The following is a 20,869-nucleotide window of genomic DNA, read 5'->3' as shown; positions in this document are numbered from 1 at the left end:
AGATAGTGAATAGATTGAAGATTCGACTTTCTTGCAAGCTCAGATCGTAACATTCAATTTTGTACAATAAAAAATAGTTAACTTACTTTAAACTTCGGTTGATAAACTACAATACTAAAATGCTACTACCTTTCAAGAAAAACGCACAGTAAATAACATTTCTGTACAGAAAATTCAACACGTCACTACACTGCGCTGCGACGAGGCCAAGGAAAGCAACGTAATCAAAATGGCTGCTATTTTTCACGTAATTTCGTCAGACATTGTAGAAAACATTGCTTGCGTTCCAATTGTTTTGGTGTATTTCTTATTATTTGCCGGTACGGTCATCGCCAGAGAATATTCGGTGAAAATAAATTGTAAACTTACATTGGTCCTCACTGGTTTTTCGATGATTGGTTGACAAAAGATAGACCAATGGCCGAAGTCAATGATCGCAAGCACGCAGTAGATTGGTCGGCGCATTACCACTCCCAAAGAAGCGCGCTCCCTCAACTATCCAATCGTTCACGTAATTAATACATAGTCTATGGTTAACATTAGCCTATCTCAGGAAGCGACATCATTTTGTATAAAAAGTTAAAATTGCTAGACAATAATTTGATATTATTCTAAAATTGATTCAGTAAAACAATTTATAAAGTCCTAAATACCATTAAACAAAGATTAACAACTTGTTGTTGTTCATCTGAAATTCTTATTATTTTGAAATTAATTATTTTGAGACGGAATTCCGCTCTAGTATGAAATTAAGGAAAAAATATTTTTATAGAAGTACTTTTTATATCTAGTGTTTAAGTGTAGTGTAGCACTACGAATTTATAGTATTTATTTATTGTATTGTTTAATTTATTTCCGACACAGACCTAGTCTACTCACATCACTCCAATCCTGGTGGTCTTTCTCGGATGCTTACATGGTCATAGTTGTCAGTTTTAAACACAGGCATAAATTAATAAACGTTAAATTAAAGAATGCTATAAAGACTAAGACGTAAAATAAGGTTTCAAAAAAATTATACTCTATGGTTTTTTTTTGCTTTTCGAATTTTGTTGCAGGTGTGACTTATGATATTTATTAGGCATTGTAGCTAACGTCATCTCTTTCACACTCGTTTTAACAAAAGGGGCCAAAACGAATAGAGTGCCATGTTTGAAAACGTCCAAAATAAATGTTTATAGTTTATTATGGTTGCCATTTTGTTTTGCAAAAACGACGCTGTTGAAGTCGTGATTGAGTGAACTTGAGTGTAAAATATCATTTTAACTTTCATGAATAAAACTACGGATGTTAATGTATAATAACGCAAACGTAAGATGAATTCGACAATATCTGATGATTTAACCCGTGAGAATTTAACGTTAGAAGCTGTAGAGTGTCTAAGTAGGTTATGTTTTAAATATCGAAAAGTTTCGTGTTTCAGTTGTTTTCGTGTGACATTTCAATGTTGTGTTTTATTGCAGAAAATATATCAGCGAATAGTCAGAGCGTTACATTACTACACAAGGAACTGTTAGAAATAAATTTATCAATAACTGCTTATATCGAGGAAAGTAAAAAACGTCTCGCAGGGCTCCGATTGGAATTAGCACACGACGCAAAGAGTTCCCAAAGAGTTGTTGAAATACTCTGTGACAAATGTGAGTACCCATTCCTCATGTAATGGAATCACAAAATTTCTGGTAAACTTGAAGGTCATTAGTGTTTTTTTTTCTGTTCTTACTAGATTCTTATTTTTGTACCCATAAAAATAGAAACTCATTCAGTTCATGAAATGACTTAAATGTTAATAATATCTAACCAGTAAACTTTTACTTACATCATGATTTACGACACCTTTCAGAAAATGTCCTCGCCAACTACTCCACGCAAACGCAACAATAACCAGTCAAAATACACCAAACCTGTGCAGGAAACCAATAATAACTGTAACAACAAATTTTCTGAACGTCAACAAGCCAGGACCTTCATAGCATGGTACAAACGCATGATAGATAATGAGCGTTACAACCTCTCACTGTACTTATCTGATGACGCTATACTTGAATGGTTTGGCCGTACTATAAAAACCAGGAAGAAAGTTACCGCATTCTTGAAATATGATATGCAATGTTCCCACCATGATTTTACCACAATTGAAAGTATTGATAAGATTGAGAGCAGGCATGAAAGATTAACAAGGTTTGTATTTTAAGTATTGATTAAATTAGGTGCTTTATACATTCTAGTTTTCTTTATTATCCCTTCTCACAGAACAATTCAAATGAACAGCATAGAATGACTGTCAGTGTCACTGTTATTTAATGTCATTTATTCTTATTGGAAAAAAAAATAAAGATAACAAACATTTTACTGTGGAATCTCTTGTCTCTCTCTTGGAAACAGTTGTAACTCACAAAATTATTAAACAACAGAACAATCACAATAATACAAAACACTGTTTTCGTTTGGAATTAATCTACATTAATTGTTACTAATTTCAGAAAAGATGACTCCATACTGGCTAGTCCACTACATTCCCCAGAACTTATCAGAACTAAAGATAATGGTCACAAAAGAAGGCTGCTTAGGTCTAACTGCAGCAGTCCAGAGTGGTCTGAGGGTTGCCAGCCTCTCAGTGACATAATCATAGACATTAAACCAAAGACTGACAACACAGCACCTGATGAAGATAAGAGAAATGAAATAGATCAAAATGCACTAAAGAGGTCATATCCAGAGGAAGATACAGATGTTTGTAACAAAGGTGATGGTGTTCGTAAAGTCAAGAGGAAGTGTGTTTCAATAACTCCACCAAACCAAGAGGTGGGCCAGGGTGATTGCCTGCCTTCCACTAGTGGCACAGACTCTGACAGATCACACGACACGCTCAACGCACAGTTGCCGAAATTAGCTGTAGAATGTAATGGGTACATAGAGTTTGCTAGGACAAGGAATAGCAGAAGCAGTGATGCTATGACTTGGGAAAGAAAATGTAAAGTACAAATAAGCTATTCTGAGGACCCTTTGAATGTAGGCGAGTATATTATTTGGGCATTAAGGTATGCTGACGAGAGCAAGTGCAGGCGGAATCTATTGGCTGCTTTTGAAGAAGTAGCTCTTGAACAAGAACTCAAGAAGATTTAGATTTTTATGTTTATTTTACTGTCAAATTGAAGTAAAAGTGCAATGTTAATAATAATATGAAAATTGTTATAAGATAGTATTATATGTTAAAGGGCACTAGAATTAATTTATCACCATGGTACATCATAAAGTTTTTATGTGCTCCATGAAATATATTAATCCTATTATCCTTTATATTTGAAGTTGTTATTCCACTTTGATCAATGTTGTACACCAAGAGTAATCAATTTGACAGTAAATATAACAAGCTATTCAATGGATGCAATTATACAATTTAATAACCTTGTGATATGAAGATATTGTATTTTTCTATGTTGTAACATTTATTTTTATGTATTTTATGATACTGATTGTTTACAATGTGACCAACTGTACCTCTTGACATTATGAATTTGTATGCTAGTAGTAATTTTTATAACATTACTTTTAATAACTGTACTCTTTAGATTTGACCAAAGTTTTTTAATCCAGTTTAATTTTCTTATGTAGGATTAGTTGACACATTGTGTTGACTTATTATCACAAACAACCCAGCCTATGGTAGTCCAGGTGATGGACATAAGTTTTTAAAAGAGTAAGGCTACATTCCTTTCCTCCATGCTGATGTCTTATTAAATGTTGAAGAATATTTTTATGAAATGTACCAGCGTCATTTATCTCGCTATTGTTCGTCTTGTTTGCATTATTTGATAGAAGTAAAAGATGGCACAATATAATTGATATTTCATTATTTACAGCACATCTACATCTATTTGTTTTTAACTTGGAGTCTGTTAATTCTGATTGCTACAATGTCAAGGGAATATTTGAGACGAAGGAACCGGATTTTTTGACGTAGTTTTCCATTGTTATATGAAAGAGGTTATTATGTATGGATAAACTGCCTCAATAAATTATTTTTCACTCTTGATCCCCCAAGTGATATTTTATCAATCGCAATTACGGATTCGGCGATCTCTGTCAATTCCACTATCCTGTTTACCACCGACTTGTAGCTTGTATTCATTAGGTTTAGTTATTAATTTTAGTTACAAATGTTAGCTTAGTACTAGGACTATTCATTAAATTGTGACTCGGATCTTGTTCATGCCATTATCAACTATTTCAGTCATGTTGACCATGTATTTTAGGAAAGAGTTTTAAATGAAGCTTGTCTTTTATTGGTTTTAAGAGAAATAATGTAATGTCTAAATTATGTCTTGGCACTATGTTTCACACTGAATCATTCCTAAGGTTATCACTTTATTGACACGCATATGCGTAATGTCAAAGTAAAATAACCTCATGAAATGATCAAATTAGTTTCGCCAATCATGGTATTTACTAGCTTTATCTTTATCTTTATCCTATGTGTTGCCAGCTAGCGGTCCAGCAATTTACACGTAATTTACAAATTATGATTTTAATTAAGTAATTCGGCATATGTATGGATTGTAAATGAGATTGCCAGTGTACGTCGTTAGTTATAACTAGGTACTTTAAGTTTTATGTTGTTAACACATTACTTGTGAAGTAATGGCGATGGGAATATTTTTGTTTTTGATTATGCTAGAGATGTTTAAGGTAAATAAAACTTGTTTAGTATAAAATCGGCTTTCTTTATTTATTGTTGACAGAAATGTGGACATTTATCGAGCGCATCAGTCTAACACGAACGTTACGCTCACGGCAATAAATTCTGATTGCCAATACACGCATTCAATATGAAAGTTAAATGACCTCCTATCAATAACACACTGTATTCCTAATGAATCTGACGTCTAATAACACTCTCCTTTGTGCTCTTGTAGTTTATGACTGTCGGAATAGATTACTGGTTGACAAGAACAAGATGAATAGATTCAAAATAAGCAATGACCGCCACTACGTCACGCAACGCGAAAACAATTTCAAAGTATTGAATCGTATGGTCTAAGAGCCCGTGAACCCCAGACCTTCGTTATTTTATAAAAGCTGAAAGTTTGTCAGCGCATACTCCAACACAGGTAAGAACGATGGACCATTATGAAGTTTGGGTTATAGTGGCTTAGGCAGGTAAACGGTACTAAAGGTGTGTAAAATACCGATCTAAATTCGTCAAATAATAAAGTGCGATTTTTTGATATTATCTTCAGAATATTATTAAAAATCACGTTATTCATTGCCAGACACTTAACATCGTGGCAACCCCTTGCCAGACACCCTTAATGTTCATGAAATTATAGTTTAACTTACGTTATAGTATAAAAGCTGATTTTTATAAATAATACTTGGGTAATAAGTAGATGATGTTTCCTCATTAGCCAGACATTTTTTATAGTTCCAACCCTTGCCAGACAAGCATGTAGGGTAGCTGTAGGAGCGAGCGCGAGGCAGTATGTATATGAGTGAGTGCGAGTGAGATGCGTTTGTATTGTTTAGTATTTAATACATGCTTACATCAACTAAAACAATAATATGTGCTATCTTCAATTATTATTAATTAAATATTCGTTATAAATGATAAGAATAATATTAATTATGAATTATGAATGACTCATGCAAATAAACTTTTTGGCGCAGATTTATGTAAATTTTAAAAACATCTTAAGGAAAGACATTCGATGCTACAATTACCTTAAATTGTTAAAAATTTTAATTTATTTTATCAAAAACAGGTTTAAAAAAAAAAAAAAAAATATTTTTCAAAAATTTAATTAAAAATAGGTTAATGATGCTACAAGTTATTACTGAGGATAAAAAAATAAATTGATGACATTACATATTATTATAGAGTATAAAAGACAATATTAATTTATTCATTATCATCATCAATGTTATCATTTTAACAATGCCACCAACCAGACGTACAAAAATAGAGAGAAACAGTGAAGGTTATAGAGGCTATTAGTTGTTTTCTAGAGCGCGCGTGGTGTTAAGCTCAGTATTTACTTCAAAATGCCAAGTTGTTCAATAGCGATTTGTAAAAATATAAGTGGAATTATTGAATCCTATGGAATAAACACTATTATGAAAATATATATTTTGTTTTGTATTTAATAAAATTAGGTCCTTTTCAGATATGGCGAGACCAGGGAAATAGGGATTAATTTATATATGGAGAATATTATAGATTCCAGTTTAAATTTAATAGGTACTCATACCTAAGATAGGTCAACTATACAAAATAAAGTAGTGCATCAAAGCTACGCTAAGGCGGTACGAAGTTCGCCGGGTCAGCTAGTCATACTATAAAATATTATTTGTCACTACTTTTTTTTGCAAATAACACAAATTAATGTTTCACCTATGATTTGTTTTTATAATACAAAATCACTTTAATTTAAAAAGTCACATAAACAAATTGTAAAAATATAATCTACGTATCATATATATTATTTTAGCTGATGTAAACATGTACTGAGTACTAAACAATACATGCGCAGTAGAAATAACAACTGCGCAGTGAGGGATCGCGGTAGACTTAACTCGCCATCTCACTCGCACTCACTCATATACATACTGCCTCGCGCTCGCTCCTACAGCTACCCTACATGCTTGTCTGGCAAGGGGTTGGAACTATAAAAAATGTCTGGCTAATGAGGAAACATCATCTACTTATTACCCAAGTATTATTTATAAAAATCAGCTTTTATACTATAACGTAAGTTAAACTATAATTCATGAACATTAAGGGTGTCTGGCAAGGGGTTGCCACGATGTTAAGTGTCTGGCAATGAATAACGTGATTTTTAATAATATTCTGAAGATAATATCAAAAAATCGCACTTTATTATTTGACGAATTTAGATCGGTATTTTACACACCTTTAGTACCGTTTACCTGCCTAAGCCACTATAACCCAAACTTCATAATGGTCCATCGTTCTTACCTGTGTTGGGAGTATGCGCTGACAAACTTTCAGCTTTTATAAAATAACGAAGGTCTGGGGTTCACGGGCTCTTGCTCTAGTAGATATTAGTTTTGAAACCTGTGTAATTTAACGAAGATTGATGAGAATGGAAGAGAGATCCCTCTCTACGCCGAGTATTGCGCTCTCATGCGTTCACAACTCAGTAAATTACCGAGACATAGGGGTAGACCCTCATGTTAACTTCGTCTTAACATGTTTTTTTTTAATTAATATTTAGCCAATTTAGTTACGCCTGCATTTATTTAAGACAGCTGTCTAAATAAAGTTATTAACAACAGTTGAAAGAAAATATTAGTGCAACGTAAATACGAGGTCTCAAGCCTGTGCTACACAAAGTCGTAGTTTGTAGGTAGGTAGGTAGCGTAGGTACCTAACTTATTTCATACTGATAGCAGGTTTTCAATAGCATCGGACTTGAGTTCCGGATTTAATTTCCATAAATACTTTTGCTCTATGAGGCACACTATACCGCATTATTGGCAGTGTGGAAATACGACGATTCTGCTATTTACAATGGCCGATGAATTAATGGCAGTTGGTTTAAATTTGAAACTATTCCTATTCTCTTAGGCATTTTCATAATATAATAATTGGAAATTCAATGTCTTGACTTTGAGTGTTCCGCCCCGTACTAAATTTCCATTAATTGTTGTGTTGGAAAACTGTTTATAATAATAATACGATTAGTGCCAATTTAACACAATATCCAGTCATTCAACGGCCATTGTAAAAAGCAGAACTGAGGTGTTTTGTAGGAAGACATTATAGACGACGTGTACACAATGCGTAATACACACCAGGACCTACCAATAGGACGTCAAGAGAATTACCTTAATTATGAGACTGGACTTGATTGCTCATTGCTCCGTATCTAATTATGTTCTACGAAACTATAAAGTGTAGACGACTTTATTAGATTCTGATAAACCAATAGCATGTCTACTGCACAGTTAAGTTCATAAATAAATTACTACTCAATACGTCAAGGAAAAAGTAAAAACTTTTGGAGCTTTCCAACAAATCCAACGCCCACAATATTTTGAGTTAATCTTTGACAGTGCCAATGTATGAATGAACTCGACTGTACAAACTCGATATCAAGGCTTTGATTGTTACCACATGCGTGCGACATCCATAAAAGTAATTTATTGTTTTCTGAAATGCACTTTACTCCACTACTGTTGCAAACTGGTTTATGTTCTGTAATGTTCAATAGACACAAGTTTATTCGAATACCTACATAGCTGAAATTGTTCTATTGCAATTTAATTGTTTATTTTATAGCTGTGCACCACGCAGACTACCTACAATAAAGTTGCTCATTTATAGCTCTAGTATAGTCCATTAAATGGTTGTCAGTAAAAGCTATCTCTTAGGGCCAATTTTAACGATGCGAGAATTATCGTGCGAGTTGTAATAGATTGCTGGCTATAATTTATCACGTTGGATACCCGAGCTGCGCGGCTACACAAATGGGCCCTTAGTGATATGACCGCGCATTTTGGCACCATGTAACTTTTTGTTTGTACAATCCCCTATTCATGTGATATGCAATAAAGAATATCCAATTCTGTAAATGAACTTGACAATTAGGTGATTAATTCGTTTGGTGATTAGTTACGTAAAAACTCTTAACAACCCTGATCTGATTCGGTCAAGCTACTCGAAGCCATACAATCGAACTAGAAAACTATGTCGCAGAGTAATTACTACGCAACCATTGTATAGGTAGGTAATATCCCATTGAGAAACAACTGACATCGTCGTTAAAAATCCGGTATACGATCAGCTATCAGTACGTTGTACGCACATTGGGTGAAGAGTTCGCTTAAAAACAATAAAAAAAATACGAATAAAAAAGGAAAAAATCTATACAATTTATTCCTCAACTATAAAAGACGTGTACGAAACACAGTAACTACAGAGTACAATACTAAAGTTACACATACAATACAATATTACGTACTTATAGAGCCGACGCAAACATTATGCTATAACATTACATCATAATACACTTCACCAATCTAAAAAATTATTCACACCGCCTCTGAATCGAATTGAAATAACAGTGTTCATAATGTCAATAATAGAAAATTGAGCAAAATAACATATCAGTATTAAACTACTCATGTCAGATCCAAATAGTCATTTCTGGCACCATCATGGCATCTCTATTCTAATCCCATTAATCATATTAACAATACTTGTGATTTAAAAATAAAAACTAAAATTATTTCTAAGAGAGTATGAAATATGGCTTCACCTGAAATTGCACATAATTAAATTGTTAAGTTTATTCAAGCCCTTTCATTTCCATAAGCTATTCCATAATGAATAATATTATTTAATACATTAATCATTACTATTCAAGTAGTTGTAAATAAACAAATGCATTTTTGGATCTTTGATTGTAGAAAGGCAGAAAGTAAAAGCACCATAAAAATATTTATTTGTAAATGCACTAGCAACAGCTGTTCTAATAATAGATTAGTCACAACTATACAATACAATAAATATAACATTAAGTCTGCATTGGAATAAAAATTAAAGCATATAATGTATTTCAACAAACAATATGAAGACTTTATTATTTAACATTGAATATCGGTTAAGCAACTTGAATATAATTTGCATTTTGCAGTTGTAATAAAACTTTTTATTTTTGATTAATTCATTTGAATACTTCGTCTTTGCACACTGTTGATTTCATTAAAAGAATAAAACATTGACAGTCAATTTACACAATCACAAAAGCTCTGAAAAGGCAACTTAATGTCCAAAGATCTGTTATATAGGCTAAGCTTGTATGAATTGACTGACTCTGTTATCAAGAGCAGAAGGTGTAGTAACCTACAAAAAAAATACTCTTATCAACAAGAATGTCAACCATCAAAGTGATTTTTTTTTTCATAGCTAACCTTCAGTTCTTCGAACCTCTTTAGTTGTTAAGAATACTCATTATGCATGTATTCTAGCTTATAGCCTTTCTACCATCAGCCTCTTTCTTAGTCCCTAACTGGTAAATGTTAACAGGCCACTAAATCACAAACTTAAACAATAATTAAACTTATTGCACCTGTGGGTCAAAATCATTGCCATCATTCAAGGCATTTGTGTCTTCTATTTCTTCCTTGGCATCATTTTCTAACACTGGTTCATTAATGGGGTTGTGGGCACTGAGAGCAGGACTCATCTTGGGCGGCTGGGCAGCTGGCGTCACCTTGGGTATTGAAGATGGATTTGGAGCACTTTTTGTTGTCAGAGCTGACTTTAACTTCTCAATCTCTTTTTCCAAATCTTCTATTTTTTGCTTCCTCTCAGTCAGTTGAGCGGTTAAAGTATCTTTCTCTAACCTTAATGTATCTACTATAGCAGTCTTGCTTACTTGTAAATTTTTCAGTGATTGCAGCTCTGTCTTACAAAGTTCCACATCGACTTTGGTGTGGTTCACTTGTCCTTCAGATCTCGACAGCTTGGTCTTGAAATCAGCTACATCATCAATTAATTTCGACTTTTGTTTGTCTAACTCATTCATTTTTACTACATATCCATCGCGTTGTTCCAGTAATGTTAGCGATTCTTCCATGCAAGATGTCTGCTGCTTTGAGCATTCCTGAAGTTGAGTACTAAGCTCCGAAACCCTGTTTCGTAATTCAGTTTCCACGCTCCAACTATTGAATAGTGAAAGGAACAATAAAATACATACAGCGAATACGATATACATAGGCCAACGACGCATGTTTTCTATGCCCATGTTACTCTTACGATAAGAAACAAAGTTTATGTGAACGAAACAATTTTGAATAACTTTTACAGTTAATTTTAGTATATTTTATTCCTTTCAATAAATTAAATACAAATTTGTCAACCCAGACTGACACTTAATTGACAACTGAACGTTGAAATTGAAACTGACAATGGAACTTAGGGAACCGAATAAAAAATAGATACAAAAGTTTCGCCTTTGACTTTCACAAAGGCTGTAGGTAATTATCATGAAGAATGGTTTTCTGTTTTTAAGTTCTGATAAGGTGCATCGCTTAGGGAAAATATTATCTGAAATTAATTATCATACTAGCTACTAAACATACGCTTGTATTTTAGGAAACCTAACCAAATAAGTAAGTAACTAAAATTGGAAAAGTAAATTAATAATTCCTCCATAAAAAAAACATCGTTTTTAGGGACAAACACAAACATAAGATCATTATAATTATAAGAACATTGTATGAGCCTTTAAAATTAACTTGCAAAACCTTTTCTCAGTTTATAAAGTAATAATATATTTTTTAAATGTCTCTGAAGATTTACATCCTAACGAATGTATTGTAATTATCTTGGAAATGGAAATTCTTTTTTTATTTAGCTTAGACGACAAAAATAAGTTATGGAGAATGTTAGTTATTGAAAAATATATTGTTCTTTTCAGTTTTGTTTATCTGTATGGCAATTCCTTGGTCACGTGACTAGTTCTTATAGACGGTAGACCATAGACAGTAATCCTTCATCGACTTCTTTGGTTTATAGCCACGAGGTTTTTAGAAATATTTCAATTTATTAGTGAAATAATAAAAAGATACTTCATTTTATTCGAACAAAATGCCACCCAGTAATCCTTTGCCACCTAAAGAAAATGCGCTTTTCAAAAGAATTTTGGTAAGTTATATTGTAAACATACAATTAGGATTGGTGCAGCCTGTCATTCTTTGCGATTATCTTGAATTTATAAAATAATGCAAATCTCAATAAGAGTATTTTTACGTCTCTTTTTGAAGATGCAATGTATAATTTTAAAAATACTATTAATAAGCGATTACTACTACCACTATTGCAATAATATATTGAACTATTATGTATGAAGCTAGCACCCTTTTGGCTGCATCTAATAATAGAGGTTAAACACTCAATGATAAGTGCATTGTTATCTTTCAGCGCTGTTACGAACATAAACAATATAAAAATGGGTTGAAATTTGCCAAGCAAATTCTTTCTAACCCCAAATATGCAGACCATGGAGGTGAGTTCTAATGCAAAATATTTATTTTTCTAAATGCGCTGGAGTTAATGATAATCAAATGGAAAAGTTCATCTTAATTTATAAAGCTCAAACTATTTTATGTTTGATTGTTTGCAGTGTTTAAAGCAGTAAAGTTGTGTTCTGTAGTTATGACAAATACATAACTGTGCAGTGTAAAGTTTTGAATTTATGAAATTGTTTTGAAAACATTGTCTGTATAATTGTTTACAGTATCTGAATTTGGTACAAGTATTGCTTTAGGTGTTGCATTCATTAATGAATTTACATTATGCATATTCTACATGAATTTAAAATAATTTGGTGTAGAAAGTAAATACATTCATAAATTTTATACAAATTTTCAGAAACATTGGCTATGAAAGGATTAACTCTGAACTGTCTGGGTCGCAAAGATGAAGCATATGAGTATGTCCGCAGAGGACTGCGTAATGACCTGAAGTCTCCCGTGTGCTGGCATGTGTACGGACTTCTCCAGCGGTCTGACAAAAAGTATGATGAGGCCATCAAGTGCTACCGTAATGCTCTCAAGTGGGAGAAGGAAAATATTCAGATTCTACGGGATTTGTCACTGTTACAGATTCAGATGCGTGACTTGGAAGGGTATAAAGTGAGTTCATGCTGCCACAAGTATCTAGTCCATATTTGGGGATGTGTTATCTAGTATTTATTTACAATTTTACAGAGTTAAATATTTACAAGTTAAAAAACAAAAAATTATTAAATTAAAGCATCAAAAAATTCATCAGCGTCGCTATTTAGTTTATTAATAGCAACTACATACTGCAAAATAATTGTTTTTGCATGAATGTGAAAATGTTAATATTTTTGTTTTGGAAGTATAATTAGATACTAACCTAGCTTTTCACCCGCGGCTTCGCCCGCGTCGATGTCGGTTATATCGCTATTTCAAGAGAACTCTTTAAGAGTCCGGGATAAAAACTATCCTATGTTCTTTCTCAAGGTCAACTCTATCAGTTTAGTGGTGTAGAAGTGAAAGCATAACACATTGACAGACAGACAGAGTTACTTACGCATTTATAATATTAGTAGGGGTTTTAATATATTAATGACATTGAAGAACTGAAGATAAGTTTTAAATTTTCTTTATTCAAGTTTTGTGAGTAGATTTGTAATACTATTGTATGTATCTTCAATTGCACTGTCATATCATACTACTGTATTGTTTTATTATCATTATTATATCATTTGCAATGTGTATATTTATGTCTGTAAGCATAACAATCATGTTTAACTTTCCCTTCCAAGAGGAAATGCTTTTAAAAATTCATGTATGAGAACTAGTCCTGAATTCTGTCTTTTTATATTATTAAGGAATTCATGTTTATTATTCTTGCTATAGCTCAAAAGATTTGAATTTTGCCTGGAATTTAACTCTACCTAACCATCTTTTTTGGTTTTGATTTTAAATTGTCTGGACTTTGAAAGGGTCCCCTGAGTTTGTGTTGATATTTCTTCTTAGGGTAGTCAGATAGGAAATGTCGACTCTCTGTCTTCACTTTTTTTTTACCTATGTACTAAACACTGATTCATATAAAATAGAATTAATCTAAGCAGGGAAAGCCACAGCATATAAATGAAAGTATTAGAAACAAGGAATATACAGAAATTAGGCATGAAATTGACTGTCATTACTTCTGACTCATTTCAGAGCATCTTATGTTTTCTTATACTCATCATGTGTTTTCCTGTTTTCCAGGATACCCGTTACCAACTGTTTATGTTGAGACCAACGCAAAGGGCGTCATGGATCGGTTTCGCCATGAGTTACCATCTCCTCGGCGACTATGAGATGGCGAACAGCATCCTAGATGCCTTCCGTACCAACCAGATGAAGGGGCCTTATGACTATGAACATTCAGAACTCCTGCTATACCAGAACATGGTGCTGGCGGAGTCTGGCCAGTACGAGAGGGCTCTCCAACACCTAAATAAGTTCTCATCTCAAATTCTTGATAAGTTATCGATTAAGGAGACCTCTGGCGAATATTATTTGAAATTGAAGAGGTTTGTACTTTAATACTTTTTAATATCTGTGATTCGTATGAATATTTTTATTTAATAGTATATCTGTTCATTGAAGCCAAAAACATCAATTCAGATTTAAATCAGACAGTTGTAAATATAAGTTACCTCTAGCTGTTGCCTGCGGGCCCGCCCGCTAAAAATTTAAAATGGTCCCACGGGAACATAAAATCGGAATAAAAATCCTATGTGTCAATCCTGGCTGTAAACTATCTGTATACCAAGTTTTGTCTTAATCTGTCTAGTGGTTTATAAATAATTTATAATATTAGTAGGATATATTTCTTAAACAATGAAATGAAAAATTAAGTATGGTAGTATTTTTAGAGTAATTTATTTATAAAACGTAATGGTTTTCAGGTTTAAGGAAGCGGAAGCTGTTTATGAAGACTTATTAAAAAGAAATCCTGAAAATGTGATGTATTATGAGAAACTAATAGAAGCTAAACAGCTAAGTAATGCAGACGAAAAAGTGGCCTTCTTTGATGTATATAAGTAAGTAGAACTCCCTGGATGGTATTTTCTGGGTTACCATAGAGCCTGTTAAGATTGCTATTGACGTAAAGGTCGGTCAAAAATCGTTAAAAAAAACTTAAAGATGCTGTAAGCGTTGTAAAAATAAATACCAAATATCGGTCATGTGCGAGTCAGAGGCCACACTGAGACTACCGTACAAATAGGCCAAAGACAATCTAAAACTAGAATCTAATTTTTTTCATCCATAAAATTAGTGGTCGTTACAACGCGAGGTTCACGAGATACGACCACTTAGACACGACACTTAAGGTTGAACAGAAGGGACTTCTAACCGTTCACAGGGCCGCGGGAAAACTTTCGATCATTCGATTTTTCGATCTAATAATACCGCTGGCTCCCGATTATACCCTTTGGCTATGGAACCATCAGAATAATATATTTCACATCACATAGTTATACAAACAATATAAATACATAATGCAATAGACTATCAGTGAACACGTATTAACATATCGCATAGTATTTACTCGCGTGATAGCTTTATTATGCAAGTATTATCATTTATTTGTATCAATAATGTTATACATTTCGTGTCTTAAGGCTCAATTAGACCTGCTGGCTTACTCGCGTATTGCTTTTTTTTATGTTTTTAACTTTGATTCGGTTCGGAAATAGCATAGCGTAAATCAATTAAAGCCAGGATTGGAAGAGATCTAGTGTTATCAGCGTCGTTATGTTTGAACCAACAGTAATTCCAACTAGTGCCACTGCACGAATTAACGCTACTGTCTAGTTTAGGACTATGAACTCGAAGGCAATTCAATGGACGGAATGCAATTCTGTTTATGTACAGGTTACAAACATTGTGTGAGTAATTGTCCGTAATGTAACGCAGCTCGCGCGTTGTCTCGTCTTGTCTAAATGCGCCTTAAGTTACATTAGTTACATAACTGCAATTCAATCGATATAATTAGTGTTAATAGCAGTGTTTGTTTGTGTCTACACACTGGAATGTGTTACAAGGATTGCTATTTAAGATATTGATAATACAGCGTTGATTTTCTATGAGTCTTTTTGTATGGGTCATGTTTTAAATCTGTGGGATGATATTAAACGACTTTCTTATTGCATCTAATATTTTAAGTGATGTTTATTCTAGCAGCTCTTTGTCACGTCTTTTACTAGATGCCACACATGCTTCCGTTAAATCCTGTGTAATAGGTTTCCACAAAAAAAAAAAACTAATTTAAGTGAGGTTTATGAAAGTATGCTCTCACATTACATACACAAAAAATATCAGTCTCTTTTTTAATTAATTATAGAAAGGAGTAACGTAATAACATTAAAGCGACTTAAAGATTACGTTATTAATGAAATTGTTTGTGTTCCAGGAAAGAGTTCCCGCGCGCGATAGCCCCGCGGCGGCTGCAGCTGACGGAGGCGCACGCGCAGCCCGTGTTCGAGAGGCTCGCCGACGACTACCTGCGACACGGCCTGCACAAGGGAATACCACCGCTGTTTGTCGACCTCAGGTATGCAATGCTCAAGTTTCTGTTACTGTTATATTACGACTGCAATGCTTGATGTCACAACGCTTAACCCGCAAAGCTCTATGTGTCGCAGGTTCGATACCCGCGTAAGACAAGTATTTGTGCGATACAGGAATGCTTGTCCTGACTCTTTTGAATGTGAATTTAATCACCGAGAAACAATTATTGTATTCCTTTATGCATGGTTCTTTTTGTTTTATTTTATTTAATTGTTTTTGTGTTCTGTTTGAGGATAGCAACACATTCGCATGGCGATAGCGATCGATTTGGTATCTCTCCTCATTTCTTAATACTTGCTGGGTCATTAAGTGGGTTTTCTTACGTCTTTAACCGTCTTTACAACAATAATAAGCAAAAAACTTAAAAAATATTCTTATTTATTTCAGGTCATTATACGCAGACCAGAGTAAAGCAGATACGATAGAGAAGTTAATACTGCAGTACATTGAGAACTTGAGCTCAGTGGGCACGTTCAGTTCGGACGCCGGCGAGACCAAGCAGCCGGCCAGCGCGTTGCTGTGGGCCTACTACTACGCCGCGCAACACTTCGACTACAAGAAGGATACTGATCGCGCGCTCTTGTACATAGATGCCGCTATCGAACACACGCCCACGCTCATAGAACTGTTTATTGTCAAAGGAAGGATATATAAGGTTGGTTGTCTACATTCTTCTTAATTATGATAAAGACAGCATGATACTAGGCAATATTAGTCGCACGATACTAGGAAACACTTGAAGCGCAACACGTGCAAAAACGCTTTGCATTGACTTTGAACATGTTGAGCATTATCGCGCGGAATGTGGCCTAGTGAGTGACTTTTTAGGGTAACAATAATCTGTGATGTATGTAAAATACTGTCGTTTGGCTTTTTTGACATTCTTCTCATTTGAAAAGTTTCAACTTCATTGAGTTCAGAACCATAAAAATGACGTAAAAATAGTTCAGTTTTACATGTGCATACATTGCACATGTAAAAATTAGTTTGATTGTTGTGCAGCACGCGGGCGACCCGGTGTCGGCCTACCAGTGGCTGGAGGAGGCGCAGGCCATGGACACGGCCGACCGCTACGTCAACAGCAAGTGCGCGCGCTACATGCTGCGCGCCGGACACGTCAAGCGCGCAGAGGACATGTGCGCCAAGTTCACGCGCGAGGGTCAGGCTACTCACCCTTCATAATCTAACTAATAATCACTATCGTAACTTAAGTCAGAATTACTTAATATGGTGGTTCAGTATTCTATCAGATTAGAAATTAAAAATGCCTCCTCGGTGTAAACTTAACAACCACCACAACTTTGAAATGGCTCGACTGATTTTTATCAAAAAAGTTAAAAAAAACACTCGCTTTCGGTCACCTCTAATACAAGCCCGTGCAGGAGCTATGCTACTGTAGATAGGCAAACTCATAACAACCCTCTTTTTGCGTTGGGGATTATAAAGTATACGTCGCCTTAAATCAAAAGGGACATTCTATAAATGGAATACTTTGGTAACTGTACTAATAGAAAAATATAGTCGCATCACAAATAGGTACAACTTAATTATCTCATATTTTTAATTCTGATGCTTTGTCTGAGAGGAACCAAAAGAGATGCAGGTTGACTTGTACTATCATTACTATTGAGATCATTCTTTCTGATAAATCTCCTGGCACCTTTTCCCTGCACAATTTATAACCAATTAGGATTCCACCTTTAATAACTTTAAAATTAACTCCTATTTAATTCCAGGTGTCCCAGCTACAGAGAACCTTAACGAAATGCAGTGCATGTGGTTCCAAACGGAAGCGGCGGCAGCGTACCAACGGCAACAACAATGGGGCGAGGCCCTCAAAAAAGCTCACGAAGTGGACCGGGTTAGTCTTCCTTTTTATCAGCTTTATGTATCTCACTTCTCGGCATAGACCTCCCTTTGTTTATGCTTTCGTCTAATATTCTTGGTATCCAGCCAATACTACTAGTTAAACTACTAACTGTTGCCAGCGTTTTCTTATACTCAATCAAAAATGATCCCACGGGAACCTAAAACCTATGTGGTTTAACCAATTTATAATATCCGAGTACCATATTTTGACCAAATCAGTTAGTGCTTTTTGAAACAGTAACAAACATCCATCGATCCAAAGAAACTTTCACATTTAAATTTATTAGGAGTTAGAGATCTGCCGGTAGAATTGAATTACGAAATTAGCAGCACTCTTATACATCCTTTATGTTGTGTTTTTAACTGTTTTGTGTAAATAACTGTTAAATAAATAAAATATCATAACTTTTTTGATAGGTAATTACTGGTCACAGTGATCCAGTGTATAAAAAAGTGTCAACTATTCTTTAAAAACTTACTGTAAAAGACATCAACGAGCCATATGGCACCTACGTCAAAATGTATTAGTATTTTCTATAATGGGGTTAAGTTGAAGTTATCCTATGTGCACGTTGTTTTGCAATGAGTGAATTCTGTCACCCGTAAAGCCAAGTCCCAAGATCCCCGGCGTCATGATCTGAAGACTACTTCAGGCAGTGGCTTGAACCGATAGAGGCTATTGAGTTCGCTAGTCAGTAACGGCGCGTGCCGGTGCGTGATAGATTACCTGTTATTTTGGAATCGTGGGAAACATTATTATTTAATTATACTTTATTGCACATAAATACACTCTTGGACCATATGTTCTTGGAAAGTTATTGTACAAAGCCGACCTTAACCCAGAGTTGGGTTTTCTTACAGCATACCTGAGAGTGATTGAGGAATTAAATATAAAAGGAAATTAAAACAGCGCAACAGTATTTGAAGAAGGAAAATGAACATAATTCAGATTGATACAATAAATTGATTTATTTTTGCAGCACTTCTCCGAGATAATGGAGGACCAGTTCGACTTCCACTCATACTGCATGCGCAAGATGACGCTGCGGTCGTACGTGGGGCTTTTGCGGCTTGAGGACGTTCTTCGTGCGCATCCGTTCTACTTCCGCTGCGCACGCGTCGCTATCTCCGTGTACCTGCGCCTCTACACGCAGCCGCTGCAGGACGCGCCGCAGACCGCCGAGCCCGACACAGGTACCCTCGCACTACACACCCGCGCCTCTACACGCAGCCGCTGCAGGACGCGCCGCAGACCGCCGAGCCCGACACAGGTACCCTCGCACTACACACCCGCGCCTCTACACGCAGCCGCTGCAGGACGCGCCGCAGACCGCCGAGCCCGACACAGGTACCCTCGCACTACACACCCGCGCCTCTACACGCAGCCGCTGCAGGACGCGCCGCAGACCGCCGAGCCCGACACAGGTACCCTCGCACTACACACCCGCGCCTCTACACGCAGCCGCTGCAGGACGCGCCGCAGACCGCCGAGCCCGACACAGGTACCCTCGCACTACACACCCGCGCCTCTACACGCAGCCGCTGCAGGACGCGCCGCAGACCGCCGAGCCCGACACAGGTACCCTCGCACTACACACCCGCGCCTCTACACGCAGCCGCTGCAGGACGCGCCGCAGACCGCCGAGCCCGACACAGGTACCCTCGCACTACACACCCGCGCCTCTACACGCAGCCGCTGCAGGACGCGCCGCAGACCGCCGAGCCCGACACAGGTACCCTCGCACTACACACCCGCGCCTCTACACGCAGCCGCTGCAGGACGCGCCGCAGACCGCCGAGCCCGACACAGGTACCCTCGCACTACACACCCGCGCCTCTACACGCAGCCGCTGCAGGACGCGCCGCAGACCGCCGAGCCCGACACAGGTACCCTCGCACTACACACCCGCGCCTCTACACGCAGCCGCTGCAGGACGCGCCGCAGACCGCCGAGCCCGACACAGGTACCCTCGCACTACACACCCGCGCCTCTACACGCAGCCGCTGCAGGACCCGCCGTAATTTGTATCACTAACGCAATCTGTATACAATTCTTTGCTTTATTCGTTGGTAGCATTCAAGCATAACATACAGACAAATTTACTTTTCCTTTTAAAGTAACGACTTTACACCATCTGTTCGTCTGTAGCATTGAAGTCTAATTTAATGCTGTCGCTTGTTATGTAAATATTTGTCATTGTATAATTCGGAACGAATTAACGTTTTTGTTAGCCAAAAAATACTCCGGCTAGGTCATGTTGTCGGTTGAGGTATATTTTTTGTTAGGATTCTAAGAATTATGTTCGTGTATGTAAATTATTCATGTCTTGGTCATACATGTTTAAATATTATATTTGAATATTATTTTTACGGTTATTGCTTACCAGACCCTTTTAATGCATCTCATAATCTACATTGATATCGCAAACTTGCCAGATTGCAACTTATTTACTACCTAAGTTTCTAATTACACAAAGAATTTGAAATTCTATCATATGAGCTTCTTTATCAATGCCTTTTACAGCGATTTAACGACACTAATAAATTGTAGTATCTTCGCTTTCTAATACATATTAATTTTCCTTGAATAGATTAGAATGAGTAATACTACAAATAAGCGTAATGTCTAGAAAGTTACCAAACGACCTTGTATACTTGCTAGGTCAAGTTGTGAACGTTTTTGCTGTACACATTACCAAGTAATTGTTCTAACACAGCAGTTTTTGTCCCTGGCTTAGTTAACGATCGATCATTCAATGGTCCGCCGTCAATCGTTATGTTAAAACACCGGAGACAGAACTGTTTTATATCACCTAGTTATTTATTTTATTCTAACTTGTTGAGTAATTGAGGATATAGATTATTTTTGCAACGT

At 35.9% G+C, this 20,869-nt stretch overlaps 3 protein-coding genes across 7 annotated transcripts in view; 2 read left to right on the top strand and 1 right to left on the bottom strand.

The window, feature by feature from the left end:
- Positions 1 to 1,257: 1,257 nt before the first annotated feature.
- On the top strand, positions 1,258 to 4,260 carry LOC113499975. The gene is made up of 4 exons (XM_026880605.1): positions 1,258 to 1,383; positions 1,464 to 1,640; positions 1,844 to 2,181; positions 2,484 to 4,260. Exons 3-4 carry the CDS (start codon positions 1,847 to 1,849, stop codon positions 3,124 to 3,126), a joined length of 978 nt encoding a protein of 325 aa, XP_026736406.1. The 5' UTR covers positions 1,258 to 1,383; positions 1,464 to 1,640; positions 1,844 to 1,846; the 3' UTR covers positions 3,127 to 4,260.
- A 4,611-nt stretch (positions 4,261 to 8,871) lies between these two features.
- On the bottom strand, positions 8,872 to 10,927 carry LOC113499974. The gene has a single exon (XM_026880604.1). It carries the CDS (start codon positions 10,770 to 10,772, stop codon positions 10,086 to 10,088), a length of 687 nt encoding a protein of 228 aa, XP_026736405.1. The 5' UTR covers positions 10,773 to 10,927; the 3' UTR covers positions 8,872 to 10,085.
- A 566-nt stretch (positions 10,928 to 11,493) lies between these two features.
- LOC113500141 (N-alpha-acetyltransferase 15, NatA auxiliary subunit-like) overlaps positions 11,494 to 20,869 on the top strand; it is a 71,248-nt gene continuing 61,872 nt past the window's right edge. For 3 of the 5 annotated variants that reach the window (XM_026880837.1, XM_026880836.1, XM_026880835.1), the window contains exons 1-10: positions 11,494 to 11,674; positions 11,951 to 12,035; positions 12,401 to 12,663; positions 13,774 to 14,081; positions 14,460 to 14,594; positions 15,968 to 16,108; positions 16,513 to 16,780; positions 17,128 to 17,284; positions 17,862 to 17,986; positions 18,975 to 19,958. In XM_026880837.1, the coding sequence (XP_026736638.1) occupies positions 11,618 to 11,674; positions 11,951 to 12,035; positions 12,401 to 12,663; positions 13,774 to 14,081; positions 14,460 to 14,594; positions 15,968 to 16,108; positions 16,513 to 16,780; positions 17,128 to 17,284; positions 17,862 to 17,986; positions 18,975 to 19,958 (2,523 nt within the window). In that variant the 5' untranslated portion in view covers positions 11,494 to 11,617. The remainder of the gene's footprint in view (positions 11,675 to 11,950; positions 12,036 to 12,400; positions 12,664 to 13,773; positions 14,082 to 14,459; positions 14,595 to 15,967; positions 16,109 to 16,512; positions 16,781 to 17,127; positions 17,285 to 17,861; positions 17,987 to 18,974; positions 19,959 to 20,869) is intronic. The other 2 variants (XM_026880838.1, XM_026880839.1) reach the window with 1 other exon arrangement.

This window comes from Trichoplusia ni, chromosome 13, assembly GCF_003590095.1.
Source record: "Trichoplusia ni isolate ovarian cell line Hi5 chromosome 13, tn1, whole genome shotgun sequence".
Taxonomy (NCBI): domain Eukaryota; kingdom Metazoa; phylum Arthropoda; class Insecta; order Lepidoptera; family Noctuidae; genus Trichoplusia; species Trichoplusia ni.
Note: the sequence above shows the minus strand (reverse complement) of the source record. Positions and strands in the feature narration are given on the sequence as shown.